Source organism: Podarcis melisellensis, assembly GCF_964234715.1.
Source record: "Podarcis melisellensis genome assembly, chromosome: 8".
Classification (NCBI taxonomy): domain Eukaryota; kingdom Metazoa; phylum Chordata; class Lepidosauria; order Squamata; family Lacertidae; genus Podarcis; species Podarcis melisellensis.
The window spans coordinates 81,745,412-81,756,398 of record NC_138540.1 but is presented as its reverse complement, the minus strand read 5'-3'; the positions used below and the strand labels follow the sequence as shown (position 1 = coordinate 81,756,398).

Genomic DNA, 10,987 nt, shown 5'->3' with positions numbered 1-10,987 from the left:
CATAATATACGACTTTCAGATATCCTCATACCTTAGGAATTTGTCTGTACCTACCTATCGGCATTTATTTACCAAAGCCGGACTAAATGTATTTCCCTCGGAAGTTCTAAATGGCAGACTGAGAGGCATCCCCTATCAGAATAGGCTTTATTTATGTTCCCAGGACGTCGATTGTATGAAGCATATCCTATTGCATTGTGGGCAATATGAGCAAGCAAGGGGTTAACTGATCAAACCCCTACTGGCAAATTTGCCAGGAAAATCTGAAGCCTCCCATATTAAATATCTTTCGGAAGACAGGTCAAATGATACGACACTGGCCGTGGCTACGTTTCTTTCGGAGGTTATAAAAAAACAAAGATCATTATGCCCTGGATAAAACAAAATGCCTTGGTTTCTTCCATCTGTCTGTCTGGTCGTTTTAACTGTATCTAGTTTTGAAATTGTTTTGCAGGTCTTTGGACTGCAATAAAGTTTTGGTGATGATGAGTACCATAATAAATAAACCCGACAATGAGGTAGGGTGCCCATACTAAGTTTTATTTTTTAAACACAGCAATGTAGTGCAAATTCCTCCTAGTCTTTCCTGCTTTCTGATCTGCTCACCAAGTCCATTCCAGTTTTCTACCTGTCGAAGACTTCTCCCAGCTTTAAATCTTGGGAACTTTAGTTCTGTGATTTCCCTAAGAACTACAGCTCCAAAGAAGGCACGCTTTAGAGATTCTTAGCGTACTCACAAAACTACAATTCCCAATATTGGGCACCACGGTTTTTTGGGGGCACCAGCTTTCACACTTTTATGCAGGTGGTTTGTTTTGCTGCAGGGAAGATAATCAGATGTGGCCTTTTTCTTAAATGAGGAACCCCCTTTTCCTTGAAGAAAATCCTCAAGTATCTCATTCATTAGCAAGCACCTCTTGGATCCAGGAGTGGTAGTTGCACACTGTTGTGTACACGCCAGGCTTGTTTTTCTGGGCACATCCAGCACCCCAGGACACAACGCCGGTCAGTTTTCCATTACACACCAGAGGCCCACCAGAATCTCCCTGCAGTCAAGAGCAGACAAACAAAACATGACTGTCTGAACTAGAATAAGGGGAGAAACTGAGGCACACAAGAACACATCTCTCTCTCTCTCCCTCCTTAATCCTTCCCTCCATAGGAATCAAGCACATTGTCCCACAAAATATTAGTTATTTGTGTAGCCGAAGCTGTTATAAAAAATAAAATACATAAAATGGAATAAAATAACGTTACACGCTTAAGATAATTATTGAAGCCGGACACTATGTCAGATAAGAGCTTGCTCCCCTAAAGAATTTAACTTGTCATCCGTACAAACTTTTGTTCTTAAAATTACCGCTCTAAAGGCAAGGTAGGCCACAAGAATTAGAGATGAATCTGTCAATTTTGGTTTCTCTCACTTTCTCACTTCTCCAATCCTAAAATGAGTTTTCCACGTTTTGGAAGCAATTTGCAATAATAATAATAATAATAACAATAATAATAATAATTCCTAGAGAAAATTGCTGAGGTTTTTAGCGCAAATTTCTCCTAATGTACGTTTGTTTGCAGTTCTGACAAATATGCACACCTTTTGCAAGCTGTTTTCCCTAAAGGTAAAGGGACCCCTGACCATTAGGTCCAGTTGTGGCTGACTCTGGGGTTGCGGTGCTTATCTCACTTTATTGGCGGAGGGAGCCGGCGTACAGCTTCTGGGTCATGTGGCAGCACAACTAAGCCGCTTCTGGCAAACCAGAGCAGCACACGGAAACGCCGTTTACCTTCCCGCCGGAGTGGTACCTATTTATCTACTTGCACTTTGATGTGCTTTCGAACTGCTAGGTTGGCAGGAGCAGGGATCGAGCAACGGGAGCTCACCCCGTCACGGGGATTCGAACCACTGACCTTCTGATCGGCAAGTCCTAGGCTCTGTGGTTTAACCCACAGCGCCACCCGTGTCCGTGTTTTTTTGCAGTTCAGACAAATATGCACACTTTTTGCAAGCCGTTTCCCCTAATATAATGCTATTTTCAATGCTATTTTAACCAAAGCATGCCTTTTAATGGACACTTTGTGTGCATTTTTATTTGGACAAGTGCAGCACAAAATTCAGAGAAGTGCGAACTTCGAAGGATAACTGCATTGCAGTTCCCGTATTTCTTTGAAAGGCACGGATTAAGTAGTTTCTCATGCAAAGAGAAGAACATCAGAGAGATAGTGTTAGTGTTGTTCATGATGAGCTGATTTACTAGTTTCAAGGAATGGATCCAGAAATGATGTGCAAACGGCTTTAGATACCTGTTAGGTTCATAAATTACCATGCAGTATATATTCAACACAAAAAAACCAGCGACAATTTGTTGTTGACAAAGGACAGCTGGACATATAAAGGGCCCCATTACCTTCAGTAGCTTAGGGCCTCATCAAATCTAAATCCGGCTCTGCTGTTGGGGCTTCTCCTTTCCCCCTCTCCGACCCCCCCAGTTCAAGAAACCCAGTTTCCCTCTTACCTGGCAGGAGTCTTTGCCGCCCTCTATGTAGCCAGCACAAAACATGTTTTTAGTGATGCGGCCAGGATAGGAAGTCTGGCAGGCAGAGGAGGACAGAATCGGCAACTTCAGGCATTGCAGTTTGTCTGGGTATTCGACTGGGGAAAGAACAAAGGTGCGTCTCTGTTAGGGATGGTGTGAATCTGACCTTTTCGGCTCCCCAGTCGTAAGTTCAGCTCTTCACAATTCCAAGCCAGTTTGCCACTGTTATTATTTTGTAATGAAGGGTCTCAGGGCAATATCTGGTACACAGGCTGAGACCCTACCTGCCCATAGACTGTCTCGCCAGAGTGGTGCATGCTCTGGTTATCTCCCACTTGGACTACTGCAATGTGCTCTACGTGGGGCTACCTTTGAAGGTGACCCGGAAACCACAACTAATCCAGAATGTGGCAGCTAGACTGGTGACTGGGAGTGGCCACCGGGACCATATCACACCGGTCTTGAAAGACTTGCACTGGCTCCCAGTACGTTTCTAAGCACAATTCAAAGTGTTGGTGCTGTCCTTTAAAGCCCTAAACAGCCTCAGTCCAGTATACCTGAAGGAGCGTCTCCACCCCCATCGTTCAGCCCGGACACTGAGGTCCAGCGCCGAGGGCCTTCTGGCGGTTCCTTCCCTGTGAGAAGTGAGATTACAGGGAACCAGGCAGAGGGCCTTCTCGGTAGTGGCACCCACCCTGTGGAACGGCCTCCCACCAGATGTCAAAGAGAAAAACAACTACCAGACTTTTAGAAGACATCTGAAGGCAGCCCTGTTTAGGGAAGCTTTTAACGTTTAATAGGTTATTGTATTTTGGCGTTCTGTTGGAAGCCACCCAGAGTGGCTGGGGAGAACCTGCCATATGGGCAGGGTATAAATAATAAATTATTATTATTATTATCGTGAGGGATAAACGCCATACCTCCAGCAGTCCGAGTGTTCCCCCAGCCTGAGACGAGACAGTCCTCTCCTGCGCTGGGGCAGCTTGGGGAAATGTCAATGGGCTGGACAAAGGCGTTGAAAGTGACCGGCTGCGAGAGTTTGATCAGCATGAAATCGTTGTCCGTGGTCCGCGCATCATAGCCAGGGTAGCGGATAGCTTTCTCCACCTGGATGTGCTGTTCAGTACCTTCCTCCTGGCTGGTGTCATGCTCCCCAAGGTGGGCCATGAGAGTTCGGGGGCTGGAGAGAGAGAGAGAGAGAGAGAGAGAGAGAGAGAGAGAGAGAGAGAGAGAGAGAGAGAGAGAGAAACTTCAGTGTGAACTCAGAGTGATTCACAGTAAACCTTCTCGAGAGCAAAGAAGCACAAAGCCAGAAGCAGGCAGGTCATAGTTTTAACCCGGCCTCAACCTGTGCTCCATCCAGAACCCATCTTTTTAAAATCATTCTGGATCCTATTGTTCTAGGACCAATCAGACTGCTGCATTTTGGATCCTATTCAACTCACTACATAACAGAGGGACCCTCTGAGCCTGCGCAGAGTGCCTTTCCTGCGTCACTACTTCATACCTGCCAAGTGCCCCGGGAAAAATGGGACACCCTAATTTTTTTCACGCAAGATCGCGGCAGCCATTTTGGGGCACATGATCTGGTGCTGTCTTGCCTCCCCAAAAGTGTGGGTCATGTGACTCACCCAGGAAGACGGGTATCCCGGTTTTGAGTCTCCAAATGTTGGGTGGTATGCTACTTAACTGTGGTCTAAAGATGCCAAGAGGCTATTGTTTGTTGATATGCTCCAAATCTTTCCTTAACCTTTTTTGGAATTTGGATGGTTAAAGCGTCGGGAAATAAAACCAAGTCATTACAAGGCAACTGAGCAACTGATGGCTGTGGCTTTACACATGGCGTTCCACAGTAAAGGAACAACAGCATAAAATACCTGTTTTGGGGTCACTACCACAGAGCCTAGGACTTGCCGATCAGAAGATCGGTGGTTCGAATCCCCACAACGGGGTGAGCTCCCGTTGCTCGGTCCCTGCTCCTGCCAACCTAGCAGTTTGAAAGCACGAAGTGCAAGTAGATAAATAGGTACCACTCCAGCGGGAAGGTAAACGGCGTTTCTGTGCGCTGCTCTGGTTTGCCAGAAGCGGCTTAGTCATGCTGGCCACATGACCCAGAAGCTATACGCCGGCTCCCTCGGCCAATAAAGCGAGATGAGCGCCGAAACTCCAGAGTCGGCCACGACTGGACTTAATGGTCAGGGGTCCCTTTACCCTATAGGGTGTGGTGCCACAAGTAGAATTTCAGGAGACATAGTCCCGAATTGTTCCAGGCTTGATACAATAGCAACGAAACTGTGAACATGGCCCAATAGCTGATCAACAGTCAGTGCTGTTCCTTCAGCACAGGTGGAAGATGTGTGTGTGTTCATGTAATACCTGGCCACAGCATTTCTCACCACCTGCAGCTTCCAGACCAATCTCAAGGGAAGCCCCAGACTGAGTGAATTGCAGTAGCTCAGTTTTGAGTTCCTTTGTGGCCCATCAGAATTGCTGAAAAGTGTACAACTCCACCTTGCTTTGCTGTAGGGCTTTGCACTGGCCCTGGCCTGTGGCTGACCTTGAGACAGCTCCCTCACAATACAAAAATGTTAAGTTGTGGGTGAACATATCAGACAACACAGTGATTCTTCAGACAGCTCTTGTTTATTCACAGGCCAGAACAGAACTGAACTGAAGGGTTCAGCCAGCCTGTATATGTAGAGCTTCACTACAATGCAACAGTAACCATTTTCTGTAACTATCCAATCACTGAATGTCGCTTTCAATCCCTTATTTGCATATGTGGACCTGAGTGAAAACTATCTACCGTATCCCTCTGCTGGCCCAGGGTGAGAACTTCAGTACATAACAAAAAATATATTTTGCTATCACTTGACCCACTGGGCCAGCCAAAGTCCTCTCTGATGCCTTATCCAAATAGCGTCCAGCATGCATGGCAACTTTTCCAATCGGCAGATGAATGTCTTTTAAAGAAAAGTTATTTGAATGTCTCCCAGTTTCTTTATGGGAAGCAGAGAGAGCAATATGGGGTGTGACTTTGAAGCAGATTCTATGAAAGTTCTGGACCCAAAACTGTTGTTTTCTTAGCATACACATCTGGCTTTCCCTAATATACTGCCAGTTCTGTAACTCAAGTTGAATACCCCTGCCAAGTCCTTTCTGCCCCAAGGAGTCTGCAATATAGCCATGCTTGCTTTTTAAAGAATGATCCATATAAACCCGTTGACCCTACGCATTAAACTTACGTTTTGTAGCAATGGGCAGCCGAGATGACCCAGCGGTCATTAATGAGGGATCCGCCACACCACCGGTAACCGGCACCGTAGGTTAAATAGACTTGCCAAGGCTGGGAGTGAGCCGGACACTCGTACCCGGCAATGATCTTATCGTCGTCATCGTAGCCTTTCAGTGGTGTAGCTGCTGCAGGAAGACAAAACAAGCGTGTACCGTCAGTGGAGACTGGGGGTTGCCAGTTCCTTCCCCTGACAGGGACTCCTGTGCCTTAACACAAATGGCAGGCCTTTGTGCAGCCCAACAGGATCTTGAGAAGCCTTCAGATTTTAGGAGTTGTCTGGAACTGGGAAAGGAGATGGGTTTCTCAAGCAACAGACAGGTCACAGCACATGGTGAGTATGCAATGTTTTGCATGCCCCACAAGTGTCCTGGAAAATCCCAGATATCCCGTTTGTTATCTCGAGAGAAATGATATATAATGGGATGAAAAAGTTGTTGAAATATACATTTATTAAGAAACCAGAAGCGTTTTTACTTGGCATTGTAGGAGATGATATAAATAGACAGGATTGTAAGCTGTTTTTATATGCAATGACGGCGGCAAGAATATTATTGGCGCAAAAATAGAAACAAGAAGAACTACGGACGAAAGAAGAATGGAGGATGAAACTGATGACCATGCAGAGCTAGATAAACTAACAGGAAGGATTCGAAACCTGTGGGACCAGAGATTCTCAGAAGACTGGAGTAAATATACGAACTATTTGAAAAGTAATTGTAATGAACAGATTACGCTAGTAGGGTTGCAAGAGGATTATGTGAAATATTGCAAAAAAGACTATGAAGAGAATTATTAGTTAATGATAATTAAGAGTAACAGAAAAATTAGGAAATGCAGAATAAGTGATAAAAATGGAAAATCACCAGAGGAGCTGACGGAAGTCAAAAACATTGTATAAGATAAGAAATTCTGTTATATGAATGTTGGAAACGATATGTTAAAAAACCCAATAAAAATATTTTTTTAAAAAGAAGAAAGAACAGCGGTCATTTTGGTTGCCACGATCTCACATGATTTATTGTTGCAACTCCCTCCCCCACCACGTGTGTGCTTTTTCAGAGTTGTGTTCTTGCATGGCGCCCCAACACACACGTTTGTGAGCACGGTGCCTTAAAAAAAAAAACCCACCTTTTTTTTGGGGGGGGGGGAACCATGATGTGAAATTGTGCGAGATTGCAGCCATCAAAATGGCCACCATGCTCTAGCAATGAAAAAAGGGGAAGATGTTGCTTCAGAAGATGTCGTCCTAGACTTTGCCTTCAAAGTGTTGGAGGGTATGAAACTAAGGAGGGGCTACAGATGCATGGTGGGCAGAAATACAAAGCTGGGAGACTGAAACTGATCAGGGATGGAGATGTAAAGAGGAGGCCCCACATACTCAGTGACTACTATGAGGCTAGCCATGATGGTTGGAAGAAGGGTAGGCCTCTGAATTCCGGTTGCTAGGAATCACAAGTGAGTAGAGTGGTCTTGTGCTCAGATTCCTCTCGAGAAATTCCCATTGGGTCATCTGGTGGGCCCCTGTGGGAACTGGATGCTGGCTGATCCAACAGATGTTCAGATATTCTTAAGAACCACATCGCAGCTTTGGTTTGAGACCCCCAACAAAACCACAACCATGAGCTGTAGGTCTGTAGCCAAATGTGCAAAGCCCTCAGCCTCAGGCCACTTAGCTGCCCGAGTCATGGAGGGGGTTCCCATGACCATGTGAGACTCATGGGCGTGCAGTTCCATCATTATTATATAAAGCGCTGTTGTTGTTGTTGCAAAACAGGAGATCGATCCCTAATGCTCTCTATAGGTGAAGGAAATTGAAATTGAATTGAAATACTTTATTGTCACTTGTACAACTTGTATAGATTGAGATTACGCGAGCACTCCCCACTCAGCTCTCTTAGTCTTAATTCCCCTCGTTTACTGACATACACCCACTAAACCCGAAAATCAGTTGCCCTGTTGTTATCTTTTCATCCAGCAGCCTAACAGCCCACGTACAGAAGCTGTTCTTTACCCTGTTGGTGCGACTAATCATGCTTCTATATCTTCTGCCTGAGGACAGGAGATCAAGGAAGTGCTGGCCAGGGTGTGAATCATCCCTGAGAATTTTCCTCACTCTCCTGAGGCAACGTTCTTCTGCTATTTCATCCAGCGGATTCACGGGACAGCCCATAATATCTTGTGCTGTATTCACCATCCTCTGTAGGCACTTCCTATCAGTTGATGTCAAACCAGCGTATCACACCGTGATGCAGTATGAAAGGACACTTTCTATTGTGGACCGGTAGAGGAAGATAATCAAATGTTGATTGACATCCTTCTTTGGCAATATTCTGAGAAGATAGGGAATGCCCCTATCTGGCAACATTGCCTCAGATGTTAGGGAGGGGCTTGGACTAGATGACACTTGGGATCCCTTCCAAATCTACGATGCTAAGCTTCAGCATCTTAAAAAGCAGAGACATCACCTTGCCGACAAAGGTCCGTATAGTTCAAGCTATGGTTTTCCCAGTAGTGATGTATGGAAGTGAGAGCTGGACCATAAAGAAGGCTGGTCGCCGAAGAATGGATGCTTTTGAATTATGCTGCTGGAGGAGACTCTTGAGAGTCCCATGGACTGCAAGAAGATCAAACCTATCCATTGTGAAGGATATCAGCCCTGAGTGCTCACTGGAAGGGCAGATCCTGAAGCTGGGGCTCCAATACTTTGGCCACCTCATGAGAAGAGAAGAGAAGAGAAGACTTCTTGGAAAAGACCCTGATGTTGGGAAAGATGGAGGGCACAAGGAGAAGGGGACGACAGAGGACGAGATGGCTGGACAGTGTTCTCGAAGCTACCAGCATGAGTTTGACCAAACTGTGGGAGGCAGTGGAAGACAGGAGTGCCTGGCGTGCTCTGGTCCATGGGGTCATGAAGAGTCGGACACGACTAAACGACTAAACAACAACAACAAGCTTCAGGAGAGAGAGAGAGAGATCTTACCTGCCGCACCCAGGAGAACTGCCAACAGGAAAATTGCCATTGTGTCACAACGAGACAGAACGGTGGTAATCCTGGATCCTTTATATTTTAGCCATCGCCTCCCCTTATCTCACAGCTGCTCAGTTGACAGGCCAAAAATAGAAAACAGCCCCCATTATCTACGTTTTGAGGGAAATAGTTGTCGGTTCCACCTGACACATTCCCTGGATGGGAATTTTAAAATAACCCAGAACGGTGCACCCTGTTCTAAAAGCGGTCAAGGTAATGTAGGCCTTAAAGCGAAGAGTTGTTTCTTCCTCCTCTTTCTGCTGTCCGTTCTCAGCATTCAGGCTTCCATGGACTATTTGCCTTCTCTCTCATAAGCCGCTATAAGGAGTTTTGAGATCTAAGGGTGCTAAATGGCAGTCACAGCTGGACAGAGCAATCCAAACTATAGGTAACTGAGGCAAATGTAGTTTCGAATTCAGGAGATGTTGGGTTCTCCTGGCTAAACTGGGGCTGTGCTGGAGTAATTCAGCTGGCTTAAACCCCTCAAATGGGGCATCTGGGAGGACTTGCACCAGTTCCAATCCTCCCTCACTTCAGCCATGTGGACGTAGTAACCTGTGAAAGAGGGCTGGGAAACTGGCCCTCCAGATGTTGATGGACTCAGGAGTGCCAGCTTGGTCCCACAACCATGGCCTTGGCGCTGAAATCTGTGGGTGCCCAGCCCCTTTGTGGGGAATTTTGTGGGTGCTCAGGCACCCAGCGCCCCAGGGAGCTGCCATCTATGGATGGACTCATCTGTCACCTGGGAAATGGAGCAAACTAGTTTTTGCCTGCTCTGGGAGTCCACGTCATCTTTCATGCCCCACACAACACTTCACTCCGATTGTGATGGTGAACAGGCTGGCCGATGTGAGCAAACAAAGCTATTCGCAGTCAGCTGCCGGCCTTGAATGTTGCTCCACGATCGATGAGCCTCACTCAGGCAAGACACCTCACTTCCCCCCGAGGGTTGGACTGTCCTGCCATTACTTTTAATAAGTACAGGTTTCTGTCCCTGCGCCAAAGAAATGGAAAGGGTCAAGTTTACTCCGACCGCAATTAAATTACTAGTGCTTAATGGGTTGCTAATTTCACCGAAGGGCAGCTTGACTGGCAACCCTGGCGCGGAAACACAAGGACAAGCTTGTTTGCCAGCAGATGACGGTCTGTGCTTGGCAGGTGATGTGTCTGCACCTTGCCAAGTTAAACACACTTCAAAGGCACCTGTCTGGGGAAAATATGTACCCTCAGAGCAGGGGCGAATTTCTGAGGGGGTCAGGGAACAAATAGTATTTGGCTGCAAGCTGTAAGATATCCCAACGGCAATCTCACACACACATGCCATGTTTGAAAGCTGGTTTAAACTAACCACAATTACCTTGAAATTCTTCTTAACCCTCAAGAAAGAAAGGCATTTTCGCTGGCCAGCTTTAATTCAAATCCATCCAACCTCCTTTGGGGAAGGTTCTCAGGAAGGGTGGAAGGAACTTGCCCATGCGAAGACCACCTGGTGGAAACCCTTACACATATGGTTCTCAACCGTAAACTATATGCTGATCTCCGCCAGTAATTTCTAGATCAACTCTGTATCCCCCAATGGAAACCAGAGTTGGAGGCCATACATTTTCTATTACTGGGGAATGATCAGGAGCTCACCAAGTTAGCGGCTAAATATCTCTATTTGGTTTTTTGTCGTCGAAATACACTGCAGACGTCTGATCTTCCTGGAGACCTAGAGATGTGAGGACAGACTGCTCTGCCTCCTTCCTTTTAGCAAATGTTTTGTGCCACTGGGGAAGTGGTAATTCTGTATTGATATGCACCGGTGTGAAGGTTTCAGTGCAGATGTGTGCGGGTTCACGTGGGTGTGTATTATTTACAAAAGTGTGTGCTTCTCCACACAGTGCATAACTATGGGAACTCATACCTGCAGGAGGCTGTGAGGGTCACCAACATGGATGGCTTTAAAAAAAAGAGGATTGTTGGACAAATTCATAGGGGAGAAAGCTATTGATGGCTTACAGCGGTGATGGCTCCGCTCTGCTTCCATGGATTCTGAATACCAGTACAGGAGGGGAGAAATGCTCTTGTGCTCAGATTCTTCTTGTGGGTTTCCCATGGATGTCTGGTTGGCTGCTGTGGGAACAGGAT

General features: G+C 46.2%; 1 protein-coding gene across 1 annotated transcript; it reads right to left on the bottom strand.

The window, feature by feature from the left end:
* Nucleotides 1–521: 521 nt before the first annotated feature.
* LOC309376138 (trypsin-like) lies at nt 522–9,587 on the bottom strand. Its single transcript, XM_081922343.1, has 5 exons — nt 8,810–9,587; nt 5,780–5,954; nt 3,455–3,714; nt 2,514–2,650; nt 522–1,046 (listed from the first exon to the last, which is right to left on the bottom strand). The coding sequence occupies exons 1-5, from the start codon at nt 8,847–8,849 to the stop codon at nt 897–899; spliced, it is 762 nt and encodes a 253-aa protein (XP_081778469.1). The 5' UTR covers nt 8,850–9,587; the 3' UTR covers nt 522–896.
* Nucleotides 9,588–10,987: the final 1,400 nt, after the last annotated feature.

Coding starts and splice junctions, on each gene's coding strand:
- LOC309376138 (XM_081922343.1), bottom strand. CDS start 8,849: ATGGCAATTTTCCTGTTGGCAGTTCTCCTGGGTGCGGCAG. Junction 2,651..3,454: donor GAACACTCGGACTGCTGGAG/GTATGGCGTTTA, acceptor TTCTTTCCCCAG/TCGAATACCCAGACAAACTG. Junction 1,047..2,513: donor GCGGCAAAGACTCCTGCCAG/GTAAGAGGGAAA, acceptor TCTTGACTGCAG/GGAGATTCTGGTGGGCCTCT.